The sequence below is a fragment of the Pelodiscus sinensis genome, chromosome 5 (genome assembly GCF_049634645.1).
Source record: "Pelodiscus sinensis isolate JC-2024 chromosome 5, ASM4963464v1, whole genome shotgun sequence".
NCBI lineage: Eukaryota > Metazoa > Chordata > Testudines > Trionychidae > Pelodiscus > Pelodiscus sinensis.
Window position 1 is genome coordinate 80660466 of NC_134715.1, and position 18498 is coordinate 80678963.

The 18498-nt window shown below is 45.6% G+C and overlaps 1 protein-coding gene and 1 long non-coding RNA gene across 2 annotated transcripts in view; one reads left to right on the forward strand and one right to left on the reverse strand.

Moving 5' to 3' along the window:
• The window catches only part of PDGFRL (platelet derived growth factor receptor like), a 37576-nt gene extending 26771 nt beyond the window's left edge, over positions 1-10805 (reverse strand). Inside the window, exons 1-2 of the mRNA XM_006128436.4 lie at positions 10528-10805; positions 664-958 (exon numbers count right to left, since the gene is read on the reverse strand). Coding sequence (XP_006128498.2) covers positions 664-958; positions 10528-10582 — 350 coding nt within the window. The 5' untranslated portion in view covers positions 10583-10805. The remainder of the gene's footprint in view (positions 1-663; positions 959-10527) is intronic.
• A 286-nt stretch (positions 10806-11091) lies between these two features.
• On the forward strand, positions 11092-17746 carry LOC142829733 (uncharacterized). The gene is made up of 2 exons (XR_012904477.1): positions 11092-11208; positions 14215-17746. It is a non-coding gene; the product is annotated as an uncharacterized LOC142829733 (long non-coding RNA).
• The last annotated feature ends 752 nt before the right edge of the window (positions 17747-18498 follow it).

Here is an 18498-nt window from a genome sequence, read left to right on the forward strand (position 1 = left end):
CTCTGCTACAATTCTACTCTTCTTTTATTAGGAAATCACTTGGGTAAAGCTATTTTTTCAGTCTTTTAAGACAGGTTTTACTGTCTTAGGGAACACAAATCAACGGGTCCTCAAGTGCCAAATTCTGCAGTTGTCATATGTTCTCAATAAAAGTTCTCATTAAGTTAATCTGAGTTTTGCCTAGATGAGAAGTAAAGACTGAGAATTTGGCCATATTAAAACAGGTACTGGAAAATATGGTCAAGTAAGTAGGCAAACATTAGCAGTCAGTACTGGTAGAGCCAGACAGTGTGATTAGACTCCCAAGTTTCTTTCTCCATATAACACTGCTAATGATTCTTAATTGTGACCTCCATCCCTTTTTGTTAGTAGCAGCACTGAATATGGAAATTAAAACCACAGGAGGAAGAAGACATTTTACACAGACCTAAAAACACTTCTTGATTACATAAGTAATTCCCACCCCCCCCCCCCCGGACATAAAAAAATTGGTATAATTTCAAGAGATGTTTTTCTAATCATGCCAGTTTTCTATCTTTTAAGATTACCAAAAACCTATATTCCTTTCAAGATGGAATATATTCCAACCGTAAAAGCTGTATAAAAATGTGTTTAAACTGGAAAATAAAGTTTCTATTTTCTTTCACATGAAAGGAAACTCACCTGAGTCTGGAGTCTTTAAAGGTGTCTAGGTATGAAGGATAACTCCACCCAATTTTATTCCCTTTACATCGTAGTTCTATGTTCTGCAGTGTGGGCAGACTCAACGTGGCAGCAGGTTTCTGGAAGCGACCTTTATCCATCACTTGGACCATTATGGACTGGGATTTTGTGGATGTGTCACTGGATTCTCTCTCCTTTAATTTGGGAGGTTTGGGCTTCATTTTTTTGTTGACAGGTTTAATTTTGTTCTCCCCTGGTTCCTTTGGACGCTTACTCTTTGCTGGTTGTCCAGTAACTAATAAAACGTGAAGGAAAAAAAGAAAGTGTACTGATGATTTAAAACAAGCCAAAAATATACAGCCATAATTATCTTTGAAAGTCTTCTTCTCTGCCCAAATGTCCATTATAAAGTCTTACAGCAGTGGTCCCCAACCTTTCAAGGTTGCCAGGCGCCAGTGGGCGGGGCCGTTCGCCCGCCGGGCGCCAGGGTGCGGGGACACTTGCGCCCTAGGGGCGGCCCCCGCCCAGCGCCGCGCGCCCGGCGCTCCCCCCCGCCCAGCGCCGCGCGCCCGGGGCCGGCGCTCCCCCCCGCCCAGCGCCCGGTGCCAGGCCAGCCCCGAGCACCTGGCGGGCGCATGGAAATGCGCCCGCGGGCACCGTGTTGGGGACCACGGTCTTACAGTCTTCATGTAAAATTAATTTTCCCTCCTGGAAACTGACCTTGATCAGCCTTCATACAAGGAAGGCATAGAAAAATTGACTGGGGTCATAAATTTCCAAGTTTGGAATTCTGAGTATTAAAGCTCACAATATAACATGTTCCAGAAAAATATTTGGCTGTTCTTAATATTTAGGAAAATCTGCATGTAACACTTCATAGGAATAGACAAATCAAAACCAAAAAAATTAGAACTTGATGTAACATGGAAGTAATCACCTTTTGTCAGAATTTCAGTCAAATCTACAATTTAGTTATGCACTTTCAATTCAGCACGTGACTAAGTAAGTCTTACATCTTAAAATATGTCACCTGTGGCAATCCTTTCTTACACCTCTGTATAATTTCACAGACAATTTATTTTAAAGAAGGGGCCACCTACCAAATACCAGGAAGTTTATGTATTAATGGAAGTTTATGTATTAATGCTGATTTTTGGTACATTTCTTAAATGGTATGGGTTTCTTTAGTGATGTATATTTGACATTAGAAATCTCCAAGATGAGAGCTAGATTTTTTTTTTCCAATAATGGCCATCAATTCTGGATGCCCAACTAGAAATTCTTAGGGCCCAATAGAAAAAACTAACAATTTCAGTTCCTATTGACTTCAACTAAAGCTGTGGGTGCCCAGACTGTTTAACAATAAGATTTCTCAAATTGAAGCACCCAGAATTAGTGCCCAGTGTTTAAAGCATTCACTTTCAAGAACATTTCTGGACCATGGATATATAGCCAATAAATCATTAATCTAATGAAACTAGCAAAGACTTGAATTATAATTATAAGCAAAATCAGGAGAACTGCAGAAGCAAGGCAAGTCAGTTAATAAAATCTGTGGCACTTCCTTTGCTACATTCGCCCACCTCCTAAAAACTCCTTCTGCCACAAGACTTAAATCAGTGGTCTCCAAACTTTTTAAGCCCAAGATTACTTTTTGAATTTAAGTGGAATCCAAGATCGACGTCAAGCCCAAATACTGTTGCCCCGCCTCCTTTGTGCCCCTTCTCCAAGGCTCCCCACCCCTGCTCACTCCTTCCTTCCTCACTTTCAGCAGGCTGGGGTGCAGGCTCTGGTCTTGGATCAAGGGATTTGGATTGAGAGGGGCTCTGAGCTGAGCCTGGGGCAGGCAGTTGGGATGCCAGAAGGGATTCTAGGTGCAGCCTCTGGGAGGGCATTTGGATGCAGGGGTGCTTGGGGCTGGAGCTTGGGGTGCAGCAGGGGGTTCATGACTGGGGCAGGGTTTTGGGATGTGAGCACCAGCTGGGCACTGCTTACCTCAGGTGGCTCCTGGGTGGTGGTGCAGTGGGGATAAGGCAGGTTCACTCCTGCCCTGGCCCTGCACCACTCTCAAAAGCAACCAGCAAACTCCATCCCAAATCCTGTTATGCCCCCTCTCTGCTCTGTGGAGACAGGATACAGGGTGGGAGGGGGCATCTTGACATCAGCACCCCTCCTTTCTCTCCCCTGCCCAGAAAGCAGATGCTCTTGAGGGGACAGCTCTAAGGCAAAGGGCAGGAGATGTGCAGCAGTCTGGGGGTGGGGGGGACAGGCAGCTGAAGTGCTGGGCTTGATAACCTCTTGGCCAAACCAGTTAGGATCACCTGTTAAAGGCTCCAAGATCTACTGGTTGGTAATCACTGCCTTAAGTAAAGTGGGGATACACTGTTAACCCAACCAAATCCAGAAATCACATAGAGGGGTAATATGCCTTATTGTCTCAAACCTGCAAAAGTGGCATGATTTACACAACTTATCCTGTCTCAGAGAGGTAGCCATGTTAGTCTGTAACTTTAAAAACAAATAGTCCTGTGATACCACAGACTAACAGAAATATATATAGTACCATGAGCTTTCGTGGACAAAACCCATTTAATCAGATGAGCACTTTTCCTGTGCATAAATTTACCTGGTAAGTAACTCCATTGCATATTTTCCTGATTTGCTCAAAAGGCATGTGGGCAAGACACTTCTGTCTCTTACGGGGGCTCAACTCAGGCTGTCATCCTCCAGCATAGCAATATCTTGCAGAGGTAGACATGCAATTACTACCCTGCCCCTCATGGTCCTCCCCCCCTCCCTCATCCCCACCAGCATTGTACAGGGGGCTAGGCCAGTGGAACATAAATCAGAAGATGTTTCATCATCTCAAAATGAACCACATATAAGCAGGGGCTGAACTGCTGCTTGCTATCAGCCAGCTCACAGGAGAGAGCTGCCCTGGGGTGAGTGTGCCCACTACAATTGTTTAGCTCTGCAGGATAATTAACTGTTAATATGTAAATACAGCTCATGCCAGGATGGGGAGGGAATCCGAGGTGTGGCTATGTAAATCCAATTCAGCCAGAGCTGATGGAGGGTCAGTGTTGGAATGGAATGTGGTGTATTGTAAATAATTTGGGGCTGTTGTGGGGGTCACAAATCATGCTACCCCTAAATGTGGGAACTGTAAAACATGACACCAGTGCTTGCAGGCGAGACACCATCAATGTAGAGGTCTCCGAGGAACAAGCCTCCCCCCCTTCCAGAGTTGCCTGAACTGAGCTGGGGTGGGGGGTGGGGGAAGGGTTAAAGGGCTTGAGTCAGCCTGCTTCACACCTGCCAGGTGTGAGCTATAAGACTGGCCCAGCCTGCACCCTTCCCCCTATGTTTTAAGGATAGACCTAAAGCAGACTCCATGAGGAGTCTTTTTGCTAGTCCAGTGGAAGCTGGATTCCTTTGCCAGTCCAGGTGGTGGCTAAAGAATTGAAGTCATCAAGGCTGCGTCTAGACCGGCAAGATTTTGCGCAAAAGCAGCCGTCTGTCTAGACTGGCCGAGAGTATTTGCGCAAGAACACTGACCTTGTACTGTACAAAATCAGTGGTTCTTGCACAAATACTCCGACGCTCCCGCTCAGGGATAAGCGCTCTTGAGCAAGTATTCTTGTGCAAGAGGGCCAGTGTAGACAGACAAGTTAATTTCTTGTGCAAGAAAGCCCGATGGCTAACATGGCCATCGGAGCTTTCTTGCGCAAGAGATCATCTACACTGGCACAGATGCTTTTGCGCAAAAGCAAATCTTTTGCACAAAGGCACATGCCAGTATAGACGCTCTCTTGCGCAAATACTTTTAACGGAAAAACATTTCTGTTAAAAGTATTTGCGCAAAATCATGCCAGTCTAGACGCAGCCCAAGTTTAGGTCTACACTCGCGGCTTCTTGCACAAATACGGCCATTCATGCTCAAGAATTTGCAGTGTCCACACTGCCCGCCTGCTCTTGTGCAAGGAAATTTACAGTACGGCGTGGTAAGACAGGGCTTCTTGCGCAAGAGTTACACTCTTTTTAACAGGTGTAAGCCCTCTTGCGCAGGGCCTCTTGCACAAGCGGACAGTGTGGACGCTTGGCAGGGATTTCTTGCGCAAGAGAGCGTTCACACTGCCATGGACGCTCTTGCGCAAAAGCACAGCTCGCACATGGCAGTGTGGATGTTTTCTTGCGCAAGAAACTGTGAGTGTAGACATAGCCTAAGAGCTGAAATTGCAGCTAAAGCGGCAGCGGCCAACAGAGTGGCTGGTGGGAATCACTGGCTCATGGCATGGCCAGTAGGAGCGGTGGCAGGCGAGGAGCGGCAACCAGTGGCTAGGAGCGGTGACCAGAGGTGCAGCACAGCGCGGCTGGTAGGAACGGCTGCAGGTGATCAGCGGAACGTCCGGTGGCGTGGAATGAGAGCTGGTGGAGCATGGCAGAGTGGCTTGTAAGGTGCCCCCTATCTATCTCCCCACCCCCATTTCTACCCAGGTTGGGAGGTGAAACCCTGCAGGTGAACTTTTGGACTCTGGGTGGCACTGACCAGGGACAGAGACTTTTGGGACTTCGGGTGATTCTTGGCTGGGGGGGGAGGGGAGAGCTTAGCTCATGTTTGGGTTATGAACTCTGTTTGTGGTATTTTCTCAAGTTAATGCCATATGACTTCTCTTTCTGTTTCTGTTTCGTTAAATGTTTCTTTCCTACACTCAGACTCTGTGCTTGCAAGTAGGGAAGCATTGCCTCTCAGAGGCACCCAGGGGTGTGTGACTTTCCCAGATTACTGGGTAGGGGCTAGAGCCGATTCTGTGTGAGAGGGACCCCAAGATATTGAACCCGGCCCAGGTTGCTGTCAGGCCTACCCGGCAGAAGGGTTACACGCATAACTGGCATGTCAAATGGGAATGCATTTTATCATTGTTGATATGAAGATTAGAATTTGCATAATTACTTATGCTTTTTCTGATTACCCTAAGTACCTGTGATACTGTAGCCCACTCATGCAAGAGCCTCATCACCTATGAAGGGCTGGAAAACTCTGAGAAGCAAAAGACAGGAGAGGAGATTGCCAGGGGAACAGTGACTGCAACCCAAGAAAGGACAAGTCAGGCAGAGTGTGAAGTGATGGTTCCCAAGAGCAATCACACAGGCCTAGTCTGCACTTGCAAGTTTTGTCATGAAAAAATCCTTTTTGGCAACAAAACCCAAAGAGCGTTCACACTGCAACAAGACAAAAGTCGTGAAAATGCCCAATTTTGGCAATCAAAAATTTGCACTTCTACAGGCAACTAATCTCTCCCCCTCTCTTTACTACTGACAATTATGTAGCACATACTGCAGTAGTTTTTGTGTTGTGTTTGTCGACCTCCAGCATGTTTCCCCACTATGCCTAATTAGCCACTTCGGCCAGCGCTTTGACCTCTGCTGCTCTGCAGTCACAAAGAAGATGTGCCTCTCCCATCTACAAACCCCAAGAACTTAAAAAAAACTATTTCCTAGTGCCTGGCACATTGTTTAGTGTCGCTCATGGCATCTTCTCAGGGAAATAGAGGTGGCTATTGCACTCAAGATGCTCTTGTGCTTGGAGCAGTGCAGAACTTTTGGATCTTACCAGTGTGTGGGTGAAAAATCAGTGCAATTACAGCTGCGAGTGACCCACAGGAACTGGGACACACATGGTCACATTTCTCCAGCCCTTTTGAGGAATATGAGCAAGATACCCTACAATGCAGAGCCAAGATAAAAGGAACTCCAGCAGAATTCCCTCTAAACTGCAGGGCAGCACAGCTTCACAGGTGATTAATCAGACCTGCCCAATCAGTCAGTAGGGTTGCCAGATGGTTTAATCAAAAATACTGAACACCCTCCTCTCCTCCACCCCCCTCCCAAAAAAAAAAAAAAAAAAAAAAAACACACCAGGAAAAAATTCTGCAGAGGAAAAAAAAAGGGGGGGGGCACCAAAAAAAAAAAAAGCTGTTAAGACGAAAAAAAAAATTTTTTAAAAAAATCAGCATGGCCAACTTTAAGAAGAGGCTTTTTTGCCGGAAGTCATTTGTTTTCCTGCCAGCCACAAGACAAGCCCCTACAGAACCAGGTGGGGAAGGGGGGGAAGAGTCCGGGATGAAGGTTAAATCTGGTGATAATCAGTGTGCCAATCAGCCAGGAGTTGTTCTCAAGTACAGGCAGTCCCCGGGTTACATGGATCCGACTTACATCGGATCCCTACTTACAAACGGGGTGAGGCAACCCCGCACTAGCTGCTTTTCCCCCTAGCAGACCAGGAAGACGCGAAGCTAGCGCCCGACCCAGCAGACAAGGGAGATGCGGAGCGGCTTTTCTCAGCAGACACCTCAGCTTGAGAATAAAGGACTGAGGGAAGTGAGGTGTGGGAGAATAAAACTGAGCTCTGGAGAAATGTTTGGCTAGAGTTTCCCCTACAATATGTACCAGTTCTGACTTACATACAAATTCAACTTAAGAACAAACCTTCAGTCCCTATCTTGTACGTAACCCGGGGACTGCCTGTACTGATGTTTGTGAGAACTCTCAGCAATTATACATGGAGTATGAAGGAAGGGTCACTAAGCAAGGGAAGAGACACAGCATATGTAGCTATGCAGGCAGGCTGGGGAGGAAGAGTGGTCTGGAGGGCAGCCATATGAGGCAGTAAATTGCTCTAGTGCAGCCAGGGTAGGGGAGCAGTCAGCAGTGTGTATGCCATGCTGCCTTGTAAGGTTGCCAGGTGCCCATTTTTCAAATGGAATACCTGGTCAAAAAGCAACCCAGGTGGCTCTGGTCAGCACTGCTCAGTGGACCATTAAAAATCCCTGCCCAATTCCACACAGCTCCTAAGATGAGGCCAGCATGTCCCTCTTGCTCCTTGGCAGAGAGGAGGCCACCAAGGTTATGCACACTGCCCCGCACACCAGCTCCACAACTCCTCTGGCCAGGAATCACTTGAGCTCAGAGGCCATTCCCCAAATCCTCTCCCACACACCAACCCTTTGCCCCAGCCCAGAGTCCCCTCCCACACTCCAAATATCTCGGCCCCAGCTCAGAGAACCCTTACACAGCCCAAACTCCTTCTCCCTGGCCCCACCCGAGAGCCCGCACCCCCAGCTGAAGTCCTCTTCCCCTCATCTTCTGCCCCATCCCTAAGCTGCCTTCCTCCCCCCACATCCCAAAACCTCAGAACCCATACCACCAGGTGGAAACCTGAACCTCTCCCGCAGCCCAACCCTGTGCCCCAGCCTGGTGAAAATGAGAGAGTGAGGGAGATCAAGTTATGGGGAGAAGGGGATGGAGTGAGCAGGGATGAGCTTCAAAGGGAAGAGGAGCCTGTGTGTTTGGTTTGCTTCCATTAGAAAGTTGGCAACCCTAGGATTGTCAGAAGAGTTGGATCCCAGGTGCTAGAATTCCTGTAGATTCTAGTAGGCAGCCCATTATTCACTGCAAGAAAGAATTCTCTAATGCAGGAGTGGGCAATCATTTTTGATGGGGGGAGGGCACTTCAAGATTTTGGTAAGTGGTCAAGGGCCACACTTTTCCATATTAATGGAGACGGTGCAGGGTCTAGGATAGTGGTTGGATGCAGAAGGGAGCTCAAGGTAAGGGACTGGAGTGCAGGAAAGGGTGTGGGGTCTGGGAGCGAGTTTGACTGAAGGAGGGGGTTCTGACCTTGAGGTGAAGTAGTTTGGTTTGTGACCCGGATCAGGGGATTGGGATGCAGGGTCTGGGTTGTGACATGGGGCTGGGGTGCCAAATGCAGACTCTGGCCATGAGGCACTTACCGAGGCAGCTCCCAGCCAGCAATCCAGTGGAACCCTGGAGCAGGCTCTGAGCCTCCCCCTCCACCCACCCACCCACAGCTCAAAGCAGCCAGCTGTGGGCCATGTGCTCTCTGCATGCCTCAGACCTCTGCTTAGGTGGGCAGTAGGGAGTATGTTGTGTGCCGCAAGCATGGCCAAAGCAGAGCCCATTGGCTGTAAACCAATAGGACTGCAATATTACGCTGGGGGTAGGGAAGCTCAGAGAAGCACATGGTCCCAATTGCCGGCCACTTTGAACAGCATGCAACATGAACTGGTCTGTGGTACAGGGGCGGGGCAGATTCAATTCGTGGGCTGTATTTTTCTGGGTGCTGGCCTAATGCTTATAGCTGAGCACAAGATCATCATCCCACAATTTACCAGTCTAGGATGTTACAGTTTTGAATTTACCATGTATGTAGAGCTATATGGATACAATGGAAGTATCTTGAGCCAACATACAAAGTGTGACCGTGCTTTAGTTTGATACAGTTAATCTAATGTATTTAGAATGGTCAAACTAATCCAAAACAATATGCCCATAGAGATAATCCCCTGAACCCAGGATCAGTATCAATTTGGCCATTTATCTGACAGGGCTAGTTATGAATTTCCCTATTCTAGCTGCCGACTTGAAAAATAAACAAAACCAAACAAACAGCACAACATCAAATTTACTTTTGATTAAAATGAAGTTGATGTTCTTCCCACAAAGACTGTACATAAAGACTACTTTAAGACATAAGTTAACTCTAAGTAACATCTGTGAACAATAAAATATCTAGTTAGCCCTAAATTTTAGACCTGATTATATTGCAATTAATTATTATTGTTCTATTTTAAGACAGTGATTTCTTTAAAATACTACCGTTACAACAGCAGCACACTTTACCTACACTGCAATTGCCCTAGAAGACTGATAGGGAAAACAGCAAAAGAATTTTAATAAAACTTTGAGAATTGGGGCATTATCTTAGTATGCAGCTAAACAAAACAAGCTAGTTTTCTGAACCCCTTTTGCCTGAATGGAGCCTGATATCAATAGAAATATTTTGCTAGCATCTTGCCTCAGTGCTTTTTTAGTTTTTACTCACAAAAGTAGTGTGTACCGTGTACAGAACTCCCCCCGCCCCCCCTCCACACACAGATTCCTATTCTCATTTTAAATAAGGAGTTTAATACAAAAAATACAGCATTTTGCAAATACTTGAATTTCCCCCAAAAAAATCTATGCTGTAAGAAGCCATATTTTTGGAAAGCAGTACCCACGAATGCTAGAAAACTAAAGGCAGGTTGTTGGCAGCAATGTGAGATTTGTGTAACAGCATAACGTGTTTCAACCAAGGAAAAAGAGAAGCTGGGTTTGTGGTAGCTATGGATGAGACTGGGACACGGAGAACTGCACTCTTTAAACCTGACGACTCCTTTCTATGGACAATACAATCACCGGGATTCTTCCTCCCATTCCAAGCTGCCGTGAGATAGAAATCAACTCCTTACTGGAGGTGGGTGGGAATAACGCGTAACCCCACCTCCCACCTAAAAGTGGACACGTTTACATGAATTGCAAAGCCCTGAGAATAGCAAGGCAGCGACAGAAATTCAAGCACATTGCAAACCTAGCTCTGTTGACGGCAGGACCCTAAACACAGATGTCACGCTTACAGATAATACGTGCTGGGGGAGGAGGGAGGCAAGGTGCGGCTGATCGATGGGTAAAAGGCTCCCTAGGCAGGATGAGGGCTGCCTGGTCCGTGCAGGGTGAGCGCCCCAGAGCAGCAGGAGAAAATAAATGGAATGAAATGAAGCAGCAGGAGCAACAAGGGCTGAAGGGACGAGGTACCGCGTGGTTAACTGTCCGTACAGCGCCGTGCACTGTGGCCCACAAAAACAGCCGCTCTGCCTGCTAATCCAAGGGAAGCGGGCGCGGGCAGCAAGGAGCCGATGGGCTGCACGGGGATGGGCGGGGGCGAGCCAAGGTGAGGTCCCGAGAGCAGTGGGGCGGGGGTGAGAGCTCACTGGGCCCCGGGATGTCCCCAACGAGCGGACTCACCATTCTGCAGCGTTTCGTGCAGCAGCAGGAGGCTGAGCAGCACCCACGGCCTCATCTCTCTCGGAGCAGCCGCGGGCGGAGGCTCAGGCGGGAAGGCGGCGATGCTCCTGCCCTGCCCGGCGCGCCAGGGAAGCGGGAATGGAGAGTCCGCCGCAAGCTCCCAGTGCGGGGGGGAGGGCGGACTAGAGCCGTAGGAGGAGCTCGCTGTCCCTGCGCCGAGCGAGCTGCTGGGCTCTTAGCCCGCCACACCCTGGGGCAGGCGCGCGAGGCAGCCGGGCAGAGACGGGCACCCCCCGCCGCCGCCGGAGCCTCGATGTTCTCCCGAACGCCGCTGGAAGCCCCCGGGCCAGGTCTGGGCCCCGGTTAGCGCAGCCCGGGCCCCACTGCTCGCTTGCACGTGCTCCTCGTCCCCAGCTTCTCGCAGCGGCCTGCGTCAGGCCGGGCATTTCCCGCCCCGGACATTCACGACGAGCCTTGCGGTCCGCGGGCTGGGGCCAGCCACAGGGACAATTCCTCTGGGCGCTGTGCAACGAGGAGGCGTCCTATGCTCACACCCCTGGCGCGCCTGCTTGAGGTCACACCCCTGGAAAGGTTGCACAGCCCGAGGCATGAAAGCGCACGGCCCGTGAGAGAACAGAGGTGCTGGTGTGAAGCCTTCTTCCGCAGGAACGCCTCGTCCGAGTGCGTGCAGAATTTGATCATTACAAAGTTGCATGCTTTAGTAGGAGGGTTTCCAGCTTTCTGATTGCAGAAAACCCAACACCACCATGTCCATTGTGCTGCTTCTTTCATTTTCATCAGGGTGGGGACACGGCATGGGATGAGGGCTCCAGCGAGGGAGAGGGGGAGCTCAGGTGTTAGGGATGAGGGATTGGGAGTGCAGGCTGGGGCTCCAAGCTATAGCAGGAGGCTGGAGTGGGGCCAAAGGTTACAACGTGGGAGGAAGGCTCTGGGCTGGGGCAGGAGGTGACGGATGCGGGTTCTAGGTTGGGGTGGAGGCTTTGAAATGTTGGGAGGAAGGGGTCTCAAGTCTGGGGCAGAGGGTTGGCATGTGAGGCAGTCCCGGCTCCAGGAGGCAGTTTGAGTGAGGGAGGAGGTTCCATGGTGGGGCAGGGGGTTGGGAGTTCAGAGTATGGGTTCTATACAGCACTAACCCAGTGGGAGATGTGGAGTTTGCACTTGGGGTGGTGGCAGCATGCAGAACCCCCCCCTAGCTGCCTCTACCTGAGAATCTGAGTGACATGCCAGATGCTTCCCATGAAGCCACTTGTAGCCAGGCATGGAGTCATGCTGACCAGAACAGTCAGGGTCCCTTTTCTACTGGGTGTTCCATTCAAAACTTGTGTACACCTGGCAACCCTACTTACTGAAACTCAGTGGCACAGCTCTGGGAACCACATAACTCTCTGTAAGGGCCGATTTTATCCCTGTTACACACTACTCAATATAACAGGTGGAAATCAGAATATTGTAAAAATCAACTAGTAGTCCTGTGGCACCTTCTTCAGATGAGAATATTGTAAAGAGGGCTTGAAAGGATCCAGTGGCAAGCACAGCAGTTTAGACTTTAGTGTGCTGAGGGAGTCAGTGAGAGACATCTGGTTTCTATAAAATAGTGTATTAGAGTTCCGTGTTTATAAAGGAAAACAATTTTTCTTTTTGTTTTTTTTCTAACAGTCCTATAAATATGTGGACTCTGAAAGTCAGACTGACTTTTTTCCTTCTTGCAAATCACCATTAAGAAAGTGTTCACAGGCTAGATTAGTTTCTAGCTAACACCTATAGAATCTCTTTATCGTGAAACCATATAATCAATAACACCTGCCTACACCTGTCAATTGTTATGTGAAACTGATTGGAATTTATAAACAGCTGTGTTGCTGATGCACAGGTGTCTTATTTTGATGTATCAAATTCTTAAGAACCAAATGCTCCCATTACATGCAAAACATGCAATGCCCATTAAAACTGTTAGAAAAGTTTACTAGCAGCATTAATCTAAACTAGCTCTGATATTTTTGGATTTTTTTAAAATTGCACTTGCATGTCAGAAACCCCATTGCTGCATCTTAAAATAGCCTTAAATGGTAGAATCCTTAATCTTCTGCTGTGTTTGTAGATTCTGTAGCTAGAAACCCATTTGGCAGTTTATCATAAGTAAAATCCACATTTCCTTTCATATATATTCTATTAATAAAGGATTGGGATCTGACAGCTCAATGGACATATGAAACTAGACACAGCAAATTCACATTGAAAATGTTGCAGGTTCACTTCTAGCAATGCATTTGAATTTCTTTTAGAGTTTCCCACTCTTATCTGCAATAGTTGTATAATTCAAAAAAAGCTTTTCATGTCACTTTTACTGGTTTTTAATCCCATGTCCCAAGGCTTAAATAGGAAGATATTTCAAAATTAATTACAGTTACCCTGTGGGAGATTGAAGAGCATATTTTAGAATATAGTAAGTGTGATATCACTTGGAAAGAAAATCTTATTGTTTTGAAAGTAAGCAAATTTGGAAAGGTAATATGATACATTTAACATTACATGATTTAACAATATATATTGAGTAAAATCAAGTTGTATTGTAATCATATTTTATTTTACACTTCCTGTATAATGGCTAAGCAAAATATAATGTCTCCACTACTTTGAAGCATATGCCATTACTTTGAAGCATATGTGACATTTGGTAGAAGCAAGAATTAAATAGTGATCAGACACATCAAAAGAGGAAATGTTTTATAGATTCAAGCTTCCACACTTTTCTGGAATGTCTGGGTACACCTACACAGCAGTATCATTTCCAAATAATTGACGTTATTCCAAAATAACAAAGAGCATGTCTACACTACAGCCCATTATTTCAAAATAATGGCGAGCTGGAGGACTTCTTACTCTGACTCGTGGTAACCCTCATTCCACAAGGAGTGAGGAAAGTCAAAGAAACAGTGTTCTTCCTTCGATTTTCGCTGTGTTGACAGTGCCAAAAGCCAAATTAAGCTATTTAAACTTAAGCTATGCAATTGACATAGCTCAAGTTGCATAGCTTAATTTGGCTTTTGCCCTGCAGTGTACTATATAAGCAGCAGTGAGCTTTAGTAATAAATATATATCCCTCAAAACAGCCCCAATGCTGTAACAGATGTGATGATTAACTTTAAGCATGTAAATAGTCATACTGTAGACTTTGTGGCATCAGAATTTAAATCTATTTGCAAAATGACTCAAAGGGTTGAATTCTGTCCACATTGAAATCAATGGCAAAACTCCTATTGACATCAGCAGGGCCACAATTACACTCCAGAATAATCTGCTCTAATATATCTACATAATTGGTAGAACTGCACCATTTGATTCAGTAATAAAATAATTTCCAATGTGGAGGCAGGAAAAAGGGAATAAGGGATTTGTATGCAGCCATTTTTGAGTTTGGTTAGCCTAACTCATGCTAACACTGAGACCTAACAATGCGAGAGCTGTGAGAGACACTGTTTTCGCCTCTCGCCTCTCTTTTGTGCTTGAGATAAGGATAGAATGCTGACTCCATTGAAGACCTTGAGATAAGGTGGCATCTGAAGGGAATTGTTATGGGAAGGGGAATAACTGTTTGTTATTATATATAACGGACAGTATATATATATTGGCTTCTAATTGTTTTGTATTTGACAATCTGCCTAGCAGCAGCTTCTTCCCTTGCAATATTGCTCGAATAAACTGTCTCAGACTTCTTGGTGCTCACAAACACAGAGTGAAGGCCTTTTTTTCTTCCACAATTTGATGCCGTGACTCGGATGGCAACGCCCAGGAGAAGACAGCGACAACTGCTATGGACAGTTCCCCTTCTGCCCCCCAAGGCACCAGACTAGAGGTAAGAAGCCTTTTGAAATCTCTACTGGGGCTCAGGAGGAGGACTGCCCATGGAGCCTCGTTCGGCTCTCGCCATCCAAACTTCTTGAATCAGCAACAAGGTCAGACACAAAAGCGGTTATGGGGAACTTTTGTTTTGCCGCCCCCAAGTAGATTAAGTAACCGGTTCTGGGGATTTTTGTAGTGCTGCCCCCTAGTAGAGTTAGTTGATGTGGTTCTGTTGATGCGATCATGGTACCGCCCCTGCTATGGGAAAGTTGTATTGAGTCCGGACATAGGGAACTATAGGTTCCTGTGATTCTGGGGGGAACAGTGTTGGTTGCCGCCCCAACGGTTTCTGGGGGGGAAACATGTTGTTTGCTGTCCCAAATATGGTTAAAGTCCATAAACAGAGATGCATCTGAATGTAGATGAATGAGTATGAATGTAATGAGTAGAGTATGAATGCCACTGCCCAGGTCTGAGACAAGCTGATTCCAGCCGCACCAGGGCTCTCCCAGGCCTGTTTTCTTCCGCACCCAGCTTGGAATTAGACAGCATTGTGTAATTGAAGACACTGGGTCAGCCCCTCAACTTGAGTAAATCATCATAGCTCAGTTGAAATTAATAGAGCTATGATAGAGCACAGCAGTTGAAGATCTAGTTCACTCTTTTTTGCTTAGTATTTAAACTAGGGATGTTAAATATTAGTTAATTGAATAGTCAAGTAACCTCATTAATTCTTATCAGTTAGTTGACTATTCTATAGTCCTCATGGGCAGGGCCTGCAGCAGCTCAGGCTGCCAGGCAGGAGATGATCCGCAAGGGGAGCCAGTTTAAAAACCAGCTCCTCTTGTGGACTGGCTGCTTGTTGCCCTGTGCTGCTGCTTCTGATAAAGAGGCAGCAGTGCAGGGTGGCAGCAGCTCCTGTCTGGGAGGGGGCAGGTCTGAGCTCCCGGACCCAGCACAAACCAGAACTGAGCCGGGCTGCCAGCCACCCGGCTCCTAATACACTTTAAATGCAGAGCCATAGTGGGGGTAGGTCCCAGACCTGGCATGAGCCAGAAGTGAGCTGGGCTGCTGGCCAGCCTGCTAAAAAATGTACTGGTTGGGCAGGGGCGGGCAGGGGGAGAGAAATGCATGTAGTCTATAGCATTAACCTGAAAGCTTTTGCTTATCAGTTAATCGACTACACTATTACCTCCCTAATTTACATGTAATGTATTTTTCTGATTTATGTGGGGCCTTTCATCCAGAAGAATCACAAATTTTATCAAATATTTAGAGACATTTCTTGAAGAAAGGTCTTTAAAAATCTAGTATTATGTATCTTTGGTCTATGGAACATTTTTATGTTAGAAAACACTTTTGTCCCAAATCCTCAAAGGTATTTAGGTATCTGAGTACCAGCAATTTCAATGGGATTTAGGCATAAGGATCTGGGAAACTGTATTTCCACTGTATATATGTGTTTATCTGCAGAACTCAAAGCACTTAACCATGCTCTGTAAAGGACTGTTTTCACAGCACCCTTATCTTGAAATAAGCTACACAATTTGACCTATGCAAATCACATAGCTTATTTCGTGTTAATTTCAAAATAGAGCGCTATTCCGAAACGTCCTTTAATCCTCGTGGAACGAGGTTTACAGGGACATTGGAATAGCAAGCCCATTATATTTCAAAATAACTGGCTTACTCAAAAGATACAGAATACTTCCAGTATCCCAAAATAGCTCCGCAGTGTAGACATAGCCTAAGTCACCTCTCCATTTTTAAGAAGGGGAAATGGTGACACAAGTTTAAAGCCAAAATTTTAAAAAGCAGTCTTTAAGCTTGGGTGCCCAACTTAAGGCATCTTCAGAAGTAATGCATGCTGGCTTCCAGCTGAAGTTTAATGGGGACTGTGGGTGATCAGCCCCCTGAAAATCAGTCCCAGTGTCTCAGGATGGACTCCCTAAAACTGAAGCACCAACAATCAAAGGTCATGTTTGTAAGTTTTAGCCTGTGTGACTGTCATTTGCAGGAAGAGCTTGATGACCAGGTTCTGTAGCCAGAGGATGGTTTCTATATCAGGAGAGGGTAGGTGGTATAGATCACCCTCCAAAAGTCAGGCAAGATGGTTTATTAGATGATGAGCTTTCGTGGGCCAGACCCACTTCCTCAGATCAAATAGTGGAAGAAAGTAGTCACAACCATATATACCAAAGGATACAATTAAAAAAATGAACAAATATGAAAAGGACAAATCACATTGCAGAACAGGAGGGGGATGCGGGGGGGGGAGGAAGGAAGGAAGGTAAGTGTCTGTGAATTGATGATATTAGAGGTAGGGAGAGTGGGATGTTTGTGAGTTAATGGTATTAGAGGTGATAATTGGGGAAACTGTCTTGGTAATGGGTGAGATAGTTCAAATGTTTAAGTCCTTGTTGGCAAGTGTCGAATTTTAACATGAATGACAGTTCAGAGGATTCCCTTTCAAGTGCAGATGTAAAAGGTCTTTGTAGCAGAATGCAGGTGGTCAAGTCATTGAGAGAGTGTCCTTTCTGGTTAAAATGGCAAGAAACTGTTTTCTCTTTGTGATCTTGTCTGATATCCGTTTTGTGGGCATTAATCCTTTGGCGAAGTGTCTGAGATGTTTGTCCAATGTACATAGCAGACGGACACTTTCGGCACATGATAGCATAGATTATATTTCAATTGGACCTAACCAAGTGAGTTATAAGATCAAGAACACATATTCCCGCGCATCCAGAAATATAATCTATGCTATCATGTGCCGAAAGTGAGGGAGAGGAGAAGAGAAGGAGAGGGAACAAAGGGGGCAGTTGCTCCAGGGCCTGATGATTCAAAGTGGCCCAGGGCTCCAGCTCCTGCCAGGCAGCACTTAGGGCTGAAAGAGGGCTGATGCTGTGCTCCATGCAGTGCTGAGGGTCTGCTGCCCTTGGCCATGCCCCTTCCAGGAACATGGAGCCAGGTTTCCCCCTCACCTTGTCCTGGGGCCCGTGGAGACTCTCTGCTCTGTTGTCTGTGATAGAGGGATAATGGTAACATGGTCTCATGACTGCCTCGTGTTGTATCCATATTGATCCAATCTATCTTCTTGAAAAATAAAAAACTTTTAGCAAGAACATAACTGCTTATTGTACAACAGAATGCTTATTATTATGCAGTACATGTTAAAATTATGTGCTACACTGGAAGCAATTTATAATATAACATTTGATAACAAGTCACATAACAGACTGAATGGTTTTCAATCACTGTAGGTTGCTCTACTTTACTTATTAAAATATGTGGTTTATTTTTTGTACAAAGACTTCAGCAATCATTTTAGAATGCAAGATAAAGTTGAAACTTATGTACAGTACATGCAAACAATTTTAAGTTTATTTTAAAAAATATAGAACAAATGCATGATTACTGTACTATGAAGCATATATTACAGTGAATAAAACCTTGGCAGTATAATTTCCATCACAAGTTCTATAGCAACTAAGAACACTGATAATATTCTACTGAAAATGTGACAAACCCAAGCACCATAAAATATTTTAATTCTTACATTTAAAACACATTTTTACGTTCATAAATATTATTTTTAGACTAAAGCATTATACAAATATAAATGTATATATGAGGCTACATCATACTTTTATCTACATTTAAATGCACTGAAGCAAATAAAATACACTTGAAATAATTACTGCAATGTACATATATACAGTGATAGAACAAATTTCCAAAAGATAGAAATACTAGCATTTTTAAAACCGATAAAACACAAAAGTATTTTAAAATGTATTAAACAAATATATTAAATGCTTTCCAATCTGTCAACACTCAGGAAAACAAATCCTCCAAAACAATATTGGGCTATTGGTAACCTTAACTCCTACTCTGCCCAATTTATACTGATTTCAGTGGCAGTTTGCCTGAGACAGGCTGAATGAAAACATTCTAAAGACATCAGAATTTGTCCAGCAGACAATAAAAAGCAGCACATTTGCATACGGTTCAGACTTATGCATGTTTGTGCAAATGTTATTTAAGTTGGTTAGTGTCCGAATACTCCTAGAATCAAATCATAAACTGAGGTCGGGGGAGACATGATTGTAA